Here is a 16,110-nt window from a genome sequence, read left to right on the forward strand (position 1 = left end):
CAGGAAACAGTTCACAGAAGAAGACGAAATTAAATCAAAACATCAGGTGTCAGCTTGGTCAACTTCCAAGTATATAATTAGTTCCCCTGACTCTAAGATCTTATTCTCCTTCTCAAAGCCAAAATATTCTGTTAAAAGGTTGGATTCTGTGGTGGCGATGATTTTCAACGAAAGTGACCAGACCGCTTATAACATATCATCCACTGTTGCCTCAGGTGAATCAGGAACTGCTGCTGAAAACCCGTTTTTTAAATGGCTCCGCGTTGCAGCCTACGGCGTTATCTGTGTGAGTGGGGTCTTCGGTAATCTACTGGTAATTCTCGCTAGTCGTAAACCAGACATGGCTACAGTGAGCAACGTTCTCATTGCAAATCTTGGATTGGCAGACCTCACGGTCTCTCTCATCAACATGCCCACTGTAGTTGTGTACAGTCATCTGGTGTACTGGCCATTCGGTGCTGCCCTCTGCAAGCTTATTCCGTTCCTACAAGGCCTAACTTTATCTGCCTCAGTGGAAACGTTGGCTGCCATCGCTGCTGAGCGATACTGGCACATTGTTTTATACAAAAGAAGGAAGTTCACCGTACGTGAAGCTCACAAAGCCGTGGTGATCATTTGGGTGTTTGCCATTTTCATTCCTGTCCCATTGTTGGTATTTAGCAAGACCTCAAGGTGGAATGAAGGAGACAGGGAGATCTGCATCGAAGAATGGCCAAATCTGAAAACCAGGCAAGCTTACACAACTCTGGTGTTCTTGCTGCTGTATTTCCTTCCCTTAGTTCTCATCTCCTGGCTTTACATACGGATCGGTCGCTTCTTGAAAACCCAGCCGATAACCCGACGTGGTGTGTTGACATTCATTTAATTTCGTTCCATTGATTCATTTTACTTAAAAGGTGTACTTTTCTTTTAAGTTCCACAGACGTTTTGTTTTCTTCCACTAAAAGACCATAACACTAAAAACATTTTGTATATATAAACGAGATGTCAAGACTAAGCATTTTCAATCGTTTGGGTTGCTTGATCGGGTACTGCGATAGAAGCACACCTTGGTTTTGAGGTTTTTGTACGCTGCATTGAAACACAATGAGTTGGGAGAATTAGGTAAGACTTGGCCATGATCCAAATTTGCTTCAGCTCAAATGTTTTGTTTTCCTTAGTAGGGGTCTTAGTAGGAAAATATACAACCTAATAAGGTCAGTCTGCTTAGCATACAAGCAGTACACTCTTGTTTTTTTTTTTTATCTTCTGTTGTTATTATCGCGTTCCTTTACACTGCGATATAATCATATCCTTTCAGATAACAACCGACGTCAGCGGAAGGTGATCAAGATGCTGGCTATTGTGGTGGTGCTGTTTGCCATCTGTTGGTTGCCATATCACATAGGCTATATGTATGTCGACTTCACTATGTCCCAGCTTACTCCGCCTTTCATCTCATTCATCCTATTTGCTCAGTGGCTGATGTTCGCTAACAGCGCTTGTAATCCAATTGTGTACGCAGCCCTGAATTCTAACTTTAAGACCGAGTTCTTTTTAATACTGTCTCTTTCAAGACGCAGACAACCACGAAACCGCAGGCGAACGGCCTCGACTCCTGCTGAGGTTGTAGAGAGTGCCCTGTGAATGATTTTCATAAGTTTCGAAAGCCATGGAAGGTCCTAAAACAGACTAAGAGCTTTAGTGGAAAGCGCATGCGTACTTTATTAGGGAAAAACAAGCTGAAATCAACGAATGAAGTTATAATCGAGTAATTTAAGATACCATAGAGTTAATGGCCAGAGCTCCTAAGGCAGGCCGTTGAGCTAGAAAACTTTTTAATGGTAAAATTACCAGTTTTTTTTTAACTTTCTTTTGGAGACTTTGGTCCGCGTATCCAGTAAGCCGGATAAATAACGATAATAATATGCGTTATTTAGTAAATTCACGGACTCAACACAATGCAAAAATTTCTTCAACATCAACATCCCAGCATCATTTATCATATCGGAAAGATAATCTTAAGGGTTATACTCTTTTTTGATCAGGACAAACTTCAACTTGATCTGTCGGTGCGCAATGCTGGTCACTGCCGTCTTAGTTGCCGTTTCATCGGGACAGTGTTCCGTGAGGTTTTCTGTATTTCTAGTCTATAGTTCAATAACTGATGGAGAGGTCTTATTACTGATCTCCTGCATATGCATGTTTTTATATCATGGCGGCTCACGTAAAACTATTAAAACACATACAAGGCTTCGAATGGCATACGCGCCCTCTTTTTTTTAGGTATAGCTTTGAGAAAAATGGCGAAAATCAAATTAAAAATAGGTAAAGAAAAGATCCAACGGTTCATTTACCTTCTAAATGGAAAATGCGTGGCTGGACACAGCTGTACTTACCTTGTTATTTATTTACAACAGCTGTAACGGAAGGAAGGGTGCTTAGAGTTTAGCTCGAGAATATATCTACCGTCCGCTTTTACATCCTCAACGCGATTGTATTATATATTATTTATTTTATGCAGGTTTAAAGATTGATTCGCAATGTACATTGTTTTAAGTGTCCTGAAGCCCTCGTTTCATGGTGCAAGAAATATCCAATTGGATTATGTGTTATTGAGTATTATCATGAATGCTTGTGCAAAAAGTCACCGTGATGATTCTTCCATAAATGCGCAGATCCTCCAGCGCAAAGTGAACTGCGACAAAAGCATTCCATGTTGTGACAACTTCATGTTCGTTGTTAAAAAAGTTTGTCTATTCAAAAATGTCCTCTTTCAAGTGAAAAGTAAAAAAAAAAATGCATTAAATATTTCACTACAAACTTATTTTCTGCTTATTTGGATTTATTCAGGGTAATCACAGGTCACAGCCCTCCCTTTCTTCTTCCAGAGTCTTGTCTCGCCTGGAAAGTTTCTCTTTGATTGCGAATGAGTCCTTAAACACTAAAACGAGGCTGATTCAACGATGATACGAACTTGACATTGTGAAGGACACTGAATATCGTGCTAGCAATTCGTGATTGTCAATACATCGTCTTTCCTTCAGGAAGGTTGTGAACACCTTGACTACCAAAAACAAATCCAACAAAATATATCGTCAAGAACAGTGAGTAGCAAAAAGGAAATATAAATCTTGAATATCTGTCTATTTGATTCCCATCCAGAGTGCAACGAAACGTTTCCTTTATTTTTTCCATTAGTGTTCTTTGGTTGTCTTTCTTTTTCCTGAAAATTGGCTTCGTGTGATTGCAAGTTTTGATCGGTCTCTTAGTGCCATTATGTTTGAAAATTCTTCCGTTTTCCCTGCCTTTGGATGAGCCTATAACGTTATCTAAAGAGTCTGTAAAGACGTACGATTTGCCTCCCATGCAAATTCGTATCTCCATTTTGCTATAGTTATCAGCCTGAAAGAAGACAAAAAGAAAACATGAAAAAAATATATGTGATAAAAATTGATAAACCGCAAAACAGAAAATACCAAGTGGGATGTTCATCCTGTTTTTAGTTCTTTTTGTTTTGTTTTTTTGTTGTTTGTTTGTTTTTGTCCTGTTTGTTATCATGTGTTAAAGTTTAATACCCTCAGTGATGACTTGCAATTTCTATGAACTGTTGAATTGTTCATCACCACAAGAAATTTCGTTTTGAAGTGCATGATTATACTCAATGTTTTGGACGGGTTTAAATATGAAACGGTAAAGTGCTGATTTCATTTACTCTAATCTCATAACCTTTCTTACCCAATCCTCTGTAGAGAAATCATCATGGGACCTTTCACCGGGAGAGAAGCTTCCAACATACTTCATCCTTCTTGAATACCTCAGAACAAATACGTATTCCACCAGAGTAAGAAAAATGAATCCAAACGACATCAGTAGAAAGTAGTCAATAGCTTTGAGGTAGGACACTCGCGGCAGATTTGAGTTCACAGAGCCGAGCATATAACAGATCGTCAACACTGTGGTGATACTGAGGCCAACACGTGCTGGAATCGCGCCTGGATCAATCCAGAAGCTGACCCACGACAGAGCTACGATGCACACACATGGTATGTACATCTGGAAGATGTAATACATGGTACGACGTTGAAAGTGTATGGTCACTGTTAGACCAGAGAATGATTCTGGTAAGAGGAGGAGAATAGTTATAGTTGAAGAAAAAAACTAATACAGTAGCTATTTTAAAAGAATGTCTTTAAGTGCTTAAAAATTCCGTTTTCCCGTGCAGTTCATTCATCATTCGTTATTCGAAAAAACCACTTACATCGTCATGCAGTTGTATTCGTCAACACCTTATACGGTGTATCTATGAATGGTGAACTTCACGCTTTTTCATTGAGACTGTTAACCATACACTGGTATGTTTCGTTTGTTTATTCCTCTTTCAAGCTGCCGTTTAGTCTTCCCTTTTTTTTTTTACTAAATTCGGAATCAAATGCAAGCGCGATCTCAATCACCCCCACTGTTTGTCACCTGAGTGGTATAATGGATGCTTGAGCTTCCTCGTCGCGTTAATGACTGTAAACTGAGCCATTTCCTTGTCGTATATATAGATTTCAGTCCCGACTTCTTTCTTCCAGGTGAATTTTAGATCGTCTCTGTCATAAGAAACTGAAACAAAGTTTGTTTGTTCAGACATGTTTTGATGCAGGGAACGGTGAAAAAACGAGTCATTTAATGAAGACTCTGAAGTGAAAAGTTTAAAAGCTCCTCATGTTACTCACAACTTTCCAAAGCTAAATGACAAATCTGATCATCCATTGGATAGTTGCGCAAGTTCATTTTACAGGAAGCTGTAGATTTCATCCTACCGAGATATAACAACAGATTTGTAAGATTTTGCTGATACATTGAAGCATATGTTGAAAAAAATCATTTAAATTATGATTAATTCGCCAAGCTTTCAGTAATTATGATTGACATGCAGATGCATACTAGAAAAGAGAGACCTGGGCCCGTTTCCCGAAAGTCCCGGTAACAAAGAAGGCCCGAAACCATACATTAAAATCAAAATTTAAGGAGAAGCCTGATATAGCACCCTAACTCGTCCATTTTTTTTCTTTAGCTGATACTTTTTATTATGAATTTTCAAAACTTTTGAAACCCCTTTCTTTACGGGCCCGTTAAGTTACTGTGACCTTCAAGAAACGGGCCCCAGGTCTTACTCAGAAAATCACTCTGAAAAGAGACTTCGTCACAAACTAACATCATGGTAATGCATGCAGTATTTCTCGTGAACTAGCCGCCAAGTCTCACACTAATCATGCTGTGAACAGCAATGCTGATTGAGATATTCACACTTGTCGTTGTCCCATCAAAAGATGGAAGATGCTGGAGATTAGATGCCTTCAAATGTACGTCTTGGAACCCAGAGGGCTCTTACTTTGCTTCAAGCCTTTCACGATTTCATCGCCTAGCCTAAGGCCAACGTATACAGATATCGGAACACAAATTAAAACGTGTCAAAATTATCATACCGGGCACTCAGCATCATGTGACCTCCATTCAGGTTTACCCAAACTTTCTTGTTTGGAAGGATAGTCTCATGGACACTGGTTTGAACTGAATTTACGAAGAAAGTGTCTGGAATCCAGAATTTATCAGCGAAGTCGCCTCCCAGTGTTAAAGATCGGTTAAGACCTAAATCAAGTCTAGGATCCTGCCAGAACAAGCCTAGGTATAGATCCATACTAAACTCCTAAGAGACAAAAAGTAATTAAATGCCCATTAACTCGTATGCTCGGTTTGTGTTCTTTTGAATGTGGAGTAAATGCTTTGTTGTTAAGCGAGATTAATGAAATGCTGGAAATTTCATTTTGCTCAAACGCAAATCATATTTTTGAGAATTCTTAAAATTTTTTAAGGCTTTGAATAACTCATAATTTGACCTTTGGACCATTACTTTTTAACCTGTGTTTACACACTTTCTTTTGTAACTTGTTACATTTGTTTCTAGCATGAACATTTCCATCTTACTCACCATATTTGCCTCTTGAATTTCCCCAAATGATAAGATGAGGATGTCCACTTTGACATCAACACCGGTCACTATTATTAATGCAGGAAATGTTGTAGTCATTTAGCATATCAACATTAGTGACCAGTGGCTGTACTTTGCCACTGAAAAGTCTCAATGGGCAACAACCGTCCCATCAACGCTCCTAAACGTTCCCGCGATGCCACTAATCAGGGGAATAACCCTAAATCATAAATGCTCCATGGTGCTCTAATGGTGGAAGAGTTGTGTATAAAGTATCATGTTAGGTTGGTAGGCAAGCAGTAATTTGGCTAGTGGGTAGGTTGGGAGGAAAGTGGATAGGCGCATTGCTAGTTAGGTGGTTACTGGGTATGTTGGTAGGTGGATGGTTCTCAATGGAGGGGTAGGTGATTGGGTCGGCAGTCGGGTACATAATAAAGAGTGGAAAAATCGTCCATATTACTTCAATCTTTTCGATGGTCTTTTAAATCTCTGAAACTGAATACCTGTTTACAAACTGAATCGAAAAGAACGCTTACCTCCATAAAAAGGCCGCATGTTGCGATCGTAGTTCCTCATGATCAAATTGATTAATTCAGACATATTCCTTCCTGGTTGTATAAGCGTCCTATTCTTTGCTACTGAGAGCTTGTCACTTTTTCATGTGAAGAAATGGAAAGGGAAAATTAATCTTTGCTATCGATTAGTTGATCATTGCCTTCGCACGAAAGAAAAATAAGTGAGAACTAACTATCCAAGGGACAGCCACAGAGTCTGGAGCTTGTGAGTCAGTTACATTTTTTGTTAATTGTAATCATAGTGATGTTTAAATTTTAGAGACTATTTTTTATTGGTTATTTCTAGACAAGTTATCCATTGTGAGGAAGAATGGCATTTAAATCTGATATATAGCGTATAAAGTGATTTTATCCCTCCTGTAAACATCCATTAAAAATAAAAATAAAAATACTGCAATAGGACAGATTTCCCTCTGATGTCTGATAAGTGTTCAACCCGATATTCTTAGAGATGGATATCCAGTTTCTTTAATTCTATTTTGTTTGGATTGTACATACCAATTTGAACATTTAAAATACTCACAACACGTTTGTAGCAACACATTCGACGATCAGTAACGCCAACGCAAGCATCCTTCCTGATGACATTTCCTCGCTCACACCTGAAAATAAGATTTTGAATAAGGTTAAATTCATTTGCGGAAGCATTTTCAAAGGTAAAGAGGACTAGTGATCTTTTTCTATGGGTCCAGTTGCTACCGCTTGGTGATGCCTTGAACACCTAAAAAGGTGCATGTGCTTTTCTTTTCTTTAGCTTGTCCCTCTAGCGTGCTCAGTAGTGTATGTGCTTTCTGTTACTGAGCGATGATAAATGCCTAGGTATGCTACGTTACTTGCGACGCTCATGTTGAAAAGACAGAAACACAGTTTATGGGTTTTGTTCGTGGGAACTGCACCGCTTTCTATGCAGGGCTTTGAAAATAACTGCCATAGTCAGGGACGGAAGGAATCCCGGTCCTGTTATACCAGAGTCAATCCGTCACTAGCTGAGACGACCAGAAAATTCACTTTGTTACGCATCAGTTTACTTTACCATGAGTGAAAACCCCTAGCCTGCGGCTTTTACAGCGAAATTAATTTCATGGCCATGTAAGTGATGCCCAGCTTCTCGATTCTGTTGTCATACAAGGAGAACAAGGAAAGTGACTTAGCACGTATAGGTGGTCTGTGCAGTTAAATTACCCAGTGTTGTCATAATTGTTGCCCGTTGGATGCCACAATGCTTAGTTTTAAATCGACTTACTTGCAGAGGAGGGGAGCTTTAGGTTTCTGGGGAATGTTGTCGTTATTTTCACTTTCAAATGGATTTGTTCAAAATTGTTGACATTACTAGTGAAGACATTGTTTCAGGGTAAATTATTGTGAGATACATGCCTGTAAATCCAAACTTTAGGTCGGCTTCTAACTATAAATATTCCCTTGTTCACAAGTACTCAAACTACTAGATCTTGAAAAATGTCCGCCCTGGGCATTTGGATGGCCGTCTAATACACCGTATTAAACGTGTACATGATTTTCAATACGTAAGGTATCTTGCGGCACCCTCACTATTGCACCACATAGGAATCAAACATGCGAAGAACGTGATGTTTCTTAAACCCCCATCAAAACATGCACATACACAATAACGTTACAAATGTATTTATACAGCTATTTTCCGTACATATTTATTATTAGTTTCTTAGTATTTCCGCGAGGGTCTGTTGCATTTCAATCACTCATTGTCATAGAATGATTGAGATATTCAAATCTTGTGTGAATGGGCATAAAAAATTAAAAGCGTGTTTGTTATTTTCCGAAAGGGAACCGACGTTTACCTTGACCTAGCTTTTGAACGAAATGTACTGAAGTCAAACATCTATTGTTCGATCATGTATAACACGAAGTGCAGGTTTTGACTCTAAAAAAATATGAAACAAAAAAAAAATCACTTGAAAACTCGGTTAAATAATGTATATTACTATTTCATTATCTGTCGCTGCGTTTGCAAACTCCTGCAGTTTAATACCTAGCTGGCAATTTCAGGCAAAATCGTAAGTAACAAGAACTGCTCTGTTTCATGGTGCATAATTTTTTCACCTAATTTCAATTTTTTGTTCTATGTTCAGTTTGAATTTTAAGCTCCACTTACAGTCAATGATCACAGGATTATATCTATGCGTCCGTCTAACTTTCCAAGTTTTGAATTCTCAATTGTATTTTTCGTTGTTGTTTAGCTAACAGTGTTCTGGGATAGCGCTAGCGTGAAGTTTTAGTAATTTGTTTGGAGCTTCTTAACCAAATTTTGTTTACCATTCTTTTCTCGCGGTAACATATGATAACGACGAATTTTATAAAACATTGAAGCGAAAACTGTCACATTTCCACCATATCATGAATAGTGTATCTTCCCTAATTGCAGAAGATTTCTTACGTTGAAATAAAGCTTCCTATGAAAGTTAAGAATTCTAAAACTAAAATTCGACGATTTACTCCCCTAAGAATGATAAAAAAAATACAGCTAAAACATTCACTCAAAGCTTCTCTCGAAAATTCAATAACTTCTAATTATTTGAATTAGCTCCTCAATGAAAACGTATTTGGGTGAAAAGACCGCAAAACTGCTAACGGGCGGTGGATCGTCTACGATCGTACACCAAGTTTATCGTCTGCCCCAGATTTGATGTTTAGTACTTTTTGACCTGGACTTAGATGAGAGATTATACTATTGTGCGATCTCGACGAACTGTAGTAAATGGATCTATCTGCATATCGTCTTGTCATGATAACTAATATCATCCTTGAATAACATTTACCTTTGACAGAGCGAAGGGAATTCGTGGCTGTATTCGTTCACTGGATTACTTTGACTCTACTATGCTTATTCAAGCGACGAAAAGGAATTTATAGCACCTCAGTTTGAATTTTGTGTCAAATGATTTGAGATTATGCCTGATTTTTTCCCAGTGAAATCCCCGGATGCCACAGTAGGACTCCATTTGTCTTTTGACTAACGCTATTTGACCTCTGTTACGGTTCGGAAAACAACACAATTTACACTTACTCATCATATGCTGAAAATTGGCGTAACACCCTGCGTATATTTCATTACCAAAAAAATGGTTGATCAAGACTAATAATAATTTCATTTTTATTAAAAGTCTTTTTTTTTTTTTGTAAACCTTAAAAATGAATTCGTGGAAATTACAATCATGCAATTACATTTCATAACTCAAGTCAAGTTGTGAATGACAGGTGCTTATGAATTTTTAAACGCAGTTGTATTAACGATTTTGAATGTTAATGAGCTGTGATTCAATGAAACTCTTGAATGTTTTGTGCTTCATCAGAAATATCTTCTATAATGGCATCTGACGTAAACTTTCAGAAGTTCTCTTCCTCTATCAGTGTCCACCAGTAGAAGTCGACCACACCCTTTGTTCAATGAAATTGCTTTTTAAAACAGAACTGGAGAACTCAGCGGCTATTTATTCCTGGAATAAATGCTCCAGAAAAAAATGTAGTTTTCTAGAGGTCGAACTTAGCTAACTCCGGTAATGAGATGATCTTATCATAAAATGAGCCCTTTTGAATGACTTTTGTTTCAAGATAAAATTTTATTTTCTCACCCTTTAGTCGCACTACGGTTAAAGGAAGGAAAATGGAACTTGTTCAACTTGACAAAACATCTCAAAAACAATCCATCGTCTCTTGCATTGGTTTATTAAATTATCATAATTGGTGATCTTACCTCGTTAGCTGCACAGTGTCTTTGACGGATTGAAGAAGGATTTGAGTATTTCAAATAATATCCAACCCTATCGTCTCCCTCCCCCCCCCTCCCATTTCCTGAATCTTGAACATCATTATATGTTGTGAATCACCGACATGCAACTATTGTTCTTAAGTTCTCTTTTACGCGCTATTTTTATTCCATTATGGCTCGCAGATAATTCGAGGGATTAAAACAACTATCAGACGCATCTATTAGCAAGTTGATGTTTTCTTATATAGGGGAATAAAATTATTAATTTCTGTGTCCCCCGTAAATTTAAGTTACTGCAACATAGATGCACTTTGTGTGCGGTACTTGAAGGTTTCCCTTATTTTTGGGACATAGACTAAGAGACGTATAGATCTGTGTATAAATGACACTTGGGGCACCTCCACTCCGAGTGGTTCACTACGCCACACGCATAATATCAAATATAAAATGGCTGATGATCTTGCGAGGTGTTTTTTCTTCTTCGTCTTCCCTTTTGGAGTTTTCCTTTTTCTTATATTCATTGCACGTTTCAAATTCTGTATAATCTCGCTATGATTAAATACAGTGGAACTCCTCAAAACCGGACGCCCTTGGGACCGGAAGAAATGTCCGGTTTAGAGGGGTGTCCGGTGTACTGAGGTTTTACCCATAAGGCAGTTTTATGCTGCATAATGTACTGTCTGACTGTAAGTACCAGTCCATGGTACACGAGCACTAATAAAGCACATCAGTAAAGGAACTAAGAACAAGGATCATAAGGAAACTTTTTAACGTCATTTTATTTAATGTACAAAAAAAAATCCCTGTTACACACAGGGTAATATGATCGCCGCTTTTAATACATTTTTATACTTCCTTCTTCTTTAATTTATCACCTACAGTTGATTTACCGGTCACAAGTTTACCGCTAACAGCCTTCAGAGTGATGTTTGCTTCTTCGTTTGTTTTCGCAAGTGATTTCACCAGCAACATGTCATTCTCTTAACCTGACCCCTATTGTTGTCTTTCATTCAACCCAACAAAAGCGGCACGATTGTCGACTTAGATTTTTTGCTTCAGTAGCGATAGAATGAGCAATTAGCCGATGCGCGTTTCTCACTTCTAATTGGGATTTCACAGCTGTATGATTACGATTTTAATTTTAATCACGTTTTAAAACGTGTCATTTGATTTTGGCGGCAAGCTTAAAACTTTCAATTTCTTTGTCAGTATGTGATTATGGACTGAAAAAAGCGTCCGGTTTCCCGAAGTAAGGGGTTCCGGTTTATTGAGGTCAAAAATAGAGAAAATGTATGACAGAGACTTAAGGGGCGAAAAAAAGGTCCGCTATAGAGAGGATTCCGGTTTAATGAGGGTGCGGTTTAGAGGGGTTCCACTGTATGTTTTTTTGTTCGAAGCGTAGTTACAGTTCTTTAATCGTTTTAACACAGAAATATGACCTTATCAAGCACTTTATATATCACAAATATCGCATACATCTATATATTCTTTTAGACTTTGGTTAAAAAAAAAAACTGTCATTTTATCCAAGTAAGTTATCTTCGACACCAACTATGATCCTTAATTAGAGACTACAAACAGCTTAAAGTAACTGACTATTGTATCTCCAAACAAAAAAACACATCTTTTTTAGGAAACACTTTGCAACAATAGAAAGTAACTCTTTGTTTCTCTCATTTCATATAAATTCGTATCGGTGCGATGAAAATACTACGATACACTTTACCACGAGGTAGTGTGGCTTTCGATCCATATGTCAGACGGCTCAAAATTGTCTCTTTTATTCATTCTTGAATTTTAAGAATGGATGTCCCTTTTTACAACTGATTTGCAGTCATTCAATGCAGCAGTAATGGCGGGGAATCTAGCCACTTTAGAAACACGTCAATACGCAAACTTAGCACGGATCAATTTTGACTTCGGTTCGTTCAAACAAGGCATCTGCTCTTAAGCTCTCATTTGTTCTAACTGAGTTGAAAGGACAGTCCGCTTAACCCCACTTCCCAATGTCCACTTTATGCTTTATGAATAGTATTATTTTCTGCTCTTGCTTCGTTTTCCAAATTGCACCCGTTTGGGCGGTGTTACTTTTTCACCATGTAGATAACGAAGTAGGTAGTCAAAAAGGCGGCATATCCTAGAGGAAAGAGAATTCTTGAGTATTGGTCTAAGTAGTGGACTCCTTTTTCTGACCTAAATTTGCGTTTTACTCTCTGTATAACTCCTTCGTTCTTTTTATCTCCTTTCTTGGCAAAGAAGGGTTTTAAACGTGTAGCCAGGTTCTGCTTTCGTTTACGATCGTGCAGGGAGCTTTTCCTTTTTGGGTAAGAAGAGCGTGCACCATTTTCCATGTTTTCCAAAGAATGTCTGAACTTGTAGCTTTTGCCGTCAAAAGCGACTGTTACAAGAAGAGGTCTTCGGTCCTAAAAAATATAATAGTGTAGATATTTGGTGAAACGTTACTGCTACCTTACATCAGATGATGTTAGGCTTACACCCTATATTCGGTAAATATTTGAGTTTCCTGTTAAATAGTTACCTTTACAATTTATGTGATAGCAACAACAACATAAACCTGCAAGGGAAACCTTAAATTTTCCCACTAGGTAGGTTCAGCTCGAAAGTGATTTCGGTGAGTATTCATTACTATCTACTTCCAAGTGTACAGCTTTGTCAAGTGACTTTACATGAAAGAAACTCAAGGGTGCTTTTCAAGTAACACCTTAGCAAAAAAGTGCCTCCTCTGACACTAACACGGAAATCTCTTAATAAATCACTGCGCTTACAACAAAGAGAGTTTGTTCAATAAAACAAACAAAGAAAAAAGAAGACGGCTATAGGAATCGTGCAATAGAGGTAAGAGAGGGGCGTCACACATGTACTGCTGTTGTAACCGTCTGTGTACTTACCGGATTTTCTTTATCTTCGTTTAACTTGCAATCATCCTTCTTAGTGTCATTCATCAAGTGTACTTTGCGAGATTGCTTCAGGACAAGAACATATTCTAATAACGTCATAAAGATAAAAACAAATCCCCCAAGTAAGAAGTAGTCAATAGACTTCAGGTAAGAAACACGTGGCATCCCTGCATTGACGTTTCCACGCATGTAGCTGATAGTCAATACAGTGGTTATGCTGAGTGCCACGCGGGCGGGAACGGCCTCGTGATTTATCCAAAAGCTGACCCAAGAGAGTGCTACAACACATACGCAAGGTATATACATTTGGAAAATGTAGTACATGGATCGTCGACGAAATATCATAGTCGCTGTTAAACCAGAGAACATGTCTAAAAAACAAAATCAAAAACAAATTCAGGTTGATTTTTGATCAAGAAATATGAACGTTTAGGGATACAACTGTAGCTGGCTACTTTCAGTTCATCTCCTAGAGAGGGTTATTAAGTACAGAGTATCATATTGTTAGCTGTCTTCTTGACATTTTTTTTATTCCTATTGTGCGCTACAAAGTAGTTGGCTCATTGGCATGAATATATATTGAACAGGAAAATTATCGGGAACACTCTATCGCCATCTTTGCTCCTCCTTTGCAATTTTGCGATTTTTGTTCTCGATGGAACATCTCACTTCATTTCAAATTGATTCCTGCCACCTTACAGTTTAAACTTTAGCATAGCTCGACACTTATGTCTGCAGACTGTATTAATTCATTTTACCATGGAATTTACCTCCTAAACCATTAAGGTTCGCAGCAAAATACTAGTATCGTACTTCAAATTATGATGTATTGTATTCGTGTATTTGCAGTAGACTTCTTTTAGTGACGGCTATTCACCACGTGAAAATCATTATCCTTACCAGAGTGATAGACTGCATGTTTTAGATATCTCGTGGCGCTCACGATATCGAACTGTGCCATTTCATTGTCATAAATGAAGATCGAACTCTCCACCGGAGATCGCCACTTGTATTTCAAGTCTTTTTCCTCATACGAAACTGCCATATCGAAATGATAGTAATAACATCAAATATTAAGTCAAAGTGTACAGCAGTAAAAAGGAAAACCATCGACAGACTGGTATGAACACATAGACTTTAGTCGTTAGTCGCAAGTATATCAGCTCCTCTGGCGTCGCAAGATGTCAGACTAGTTCAAAGCAATGGGAAAAAACGTATCAGAGATAATAAGAAAATTCTTCTTGGCGGGCCACATCCCAATATGAAACTTAGTGGTTTCTTGTGAGGGGAACACTTACAACTTTCAAAGGCTAGGTGACAAGTCTGCTCATCCAGTGGGTAGTTCCTAAGGTCCAACTTGCACGAATTTTTTGTTACCAACCTGTTGTGTAAAGATTGTTAAAAGAAAAGAAACTTCAACTGAACAGACTATACTCGAACGATGCAAGCATCGAAAAAAACACAGAAACTGTCTGTCCAAGAAGGGTAATTGATTTCATTGATGGTCGACTGTTTGTTCTCCGTTATAATTGTAGTTTATCAAAATACAATCTAAAATACCTTGCACTTAGCATCATGCTTCCGTTAATCAGATTTATCCATATTTTCTTGTTGGCGAAAACCATCCTGTGTATTCTTGTATCGATGGAATTGACGAAAAATGTGTCAGGTAACCAAAACTTTTCGCATGCTATTCCCCCAAGGATAATTGTTCTGTTGATACCGAAAGCCAATCGTGGATCTTGCCAAAACTGGCCAAGGTATAAGTCCACCTCAAAATCCTGCAAGATAGCAAAGGGCATCAAATAATATCATGTAATCATGAATAGTAATCGGCTATTAAGAGAGGAACAGGGAAATTACAAATGCGCTTGAGACAAAGAGGTAGCAACAAAAAAAGGCACAATAGATTTATTTACTTCGAAACTTAATTTTTTTCTTTGAAGATAACGGATTTTGAATGAAGTCTCTGGAATTAGGTGAATTTAAGTGCCACATACCATGCTCGTTTCACTAATCTCTCCAAATGACAGAATTAACATGTCCAAATCGACGTGGAGTGTTTGTACTGAAAGAAAACACGGCATGAATGATTTACAGGGGAAAACGCAAGGCTATAATAGTATCTTTGTTTAGAAACTAAGATAGCAAATTAGGGATATAATTTTTTTTTTCACCTCTCATGGGTTCAAAGTTGCCGAATTCTGGGCAACTCCCTCTCCTTTCCAGAACAGTGATTAACGCAGCGAATGACCGCCTTTATTTTACAAGATTAATGATTCGAACAAAAGCCGGCTTCGGAACCAAATCGTGCAATCCTGGGCGGTGTTAAACAGGTCCATCTCACACACTCGGATAGCCAATCAGTACACAGAAATCGAATTACCTCGCTGCGCCGATGAGGAGCCAGCCATACATTAAATGAATGATCACGACAAGGTAACATATTTTTATCTAAAGAGCATATTTACCTCCATAAAATGGACGAATCCTTTTGTCATAGTTCTTAAATACAATTTCAAGAATATCAGAAACGTTTCTTCCTGGTATCACTAACTCCTCGTACTTCAGTTGGAATTCCCTGTTAAGTAAAGACAAGTTTGATGAAATTTTTTCAGAAGTCGCTCATAGTTATTTCAATCCTCACAAGAATCGCAAAACAAAAATTGTGAACCCAATAAGAAGCATATAAGTGCATGTAAGTCCAGCTAGTTACCATGAGCAGAATGAATGCACACCATATATATATTGTGGGAGGAAGAAGACAATTAAACTACAAGTTCATCCCTACAAGCCTGTTTCTTGTAGTTTACTTGTCTTTTTCCTCCCACAATATATACTTCGCTCTACTTCTATGTATTGAGCACTGTTCTACGAAAATCAAGTCACACTTTATATATATATATATATATATAT

The 16,110-nt window shown here is 38.0% G+C and overlaps 3 protein-coding genes across 8 annotated transcripts in view; 1 reads left to right on the forward strand and 2 right to left on the reverse strand.

Annotated features, from left to right (window-relative positions):
* LOC111343021 (neuropeptide FF receptor 1) overlaps positions 1-2,498 on the forward strand; it is a 25,923-nt gene extending 23,425 nt beyond the window's left edge. Inside the window, exons 3-4 of the mRNA XM_022950154.2 lie at positions 139-845; positions 1,301-2,498. Coding sequence (XP_022805889.2) covers positions 158-845; positions 1,301-1,626 — 1,014 coding nt within the window. The 5' untranslated portion in view covers positions 139-157 and the 3' untranslated portion in view covers positions 1,627-2,498. The remainder of the gene's footprint in view (positions 1-138; positions 846-1,300) is intronic.
* LOC148741557 (gamma-aminobutyric acid receptor subunit beta-like) lies at positions 1,680-9,483 on the reverse strand. The gene is made up of 9 exons (XM_088742237.1): positions 9,327-9,483; positions 7,055-7,133; positions 6,493-6,608; positions 5,957-6,024; positions 5,454-5,674; positions 4,701-4,783; positions 4,450-4,587; positions 3,718-4,100; positions 1,680-3,384 (listed from the first exon to the last, which is right to left on the reverse strand). Exons 2-9 carry the CDS (start codon positions 7,117-7,119, stop codon positions 3,004-3,006), a joined length of 1,455 nt encoding a protein of 484 aa, XP_088598363.1. The 5' UTR covers positions 7,120-7,133; positions 9,327-9,483; the 3' UTR covers positions 1,680-3,003.
* A 1,548-nt stretch (positions 9,484-11,031) lies between these two features.
* LOC111343016 (gamma-aminobutyric acid receptor subunit beta-3) overlaps positions 11,032-16,110 on the reverse strand; it is a 28,506-nt gene continuing 23,427 nt past the window's right edge. For all 6 annotated transcript variants that reach the window (XM_088742223.1, XM_088742209.1, XM_088742212.1 and 3 more), the window contains 7 exons: positions 15,666-15,775; positions 15,195-15,262; positions 14,755-14,975; positions 14,493-14,575; positions 14,095-14,232; positions 13,186-13,565; positions 11,032-12,699 (listed from right to left, as the gene is read on the reverse strand). In XM_088742223.1, coding sequence (XP_088598349.1) covers positions 12,361-12,699; positions 13,186-13,565; positions 14,095-14,232; positions 14,493-14,575; positions 14,755-14,975; positions 15,195-15,262; positions 15,666-15,775 — 1,339 coding nt within the window. In that variant the 3' untranslated portion in view covers positions 11,032-12,360. The remainder of the gene's footprint in view (positions 12,700-13,185; positions 13,566-14,094; positions 14,233-14,492; positions 14,576-14,754; positions 14,976-15,194; positions 15,263-15,665; positions 15,776-16,110) is intronic.

This window comes from Stylophora pistillata, chromosome 1 (assembly GCF_964205215.1).
Source record: "Stylophora pistillata chromosome 1, jaStyPist1.2, whole genome shotgun sequence".
NCBI classification, from domain to species: domain Eukaryota; kingdom Metazoa; phylum Cnidaria; class Anthozoa; order Scleractinia; family Pocilloporidae; genus Stylophora; species Stylophora pistillata.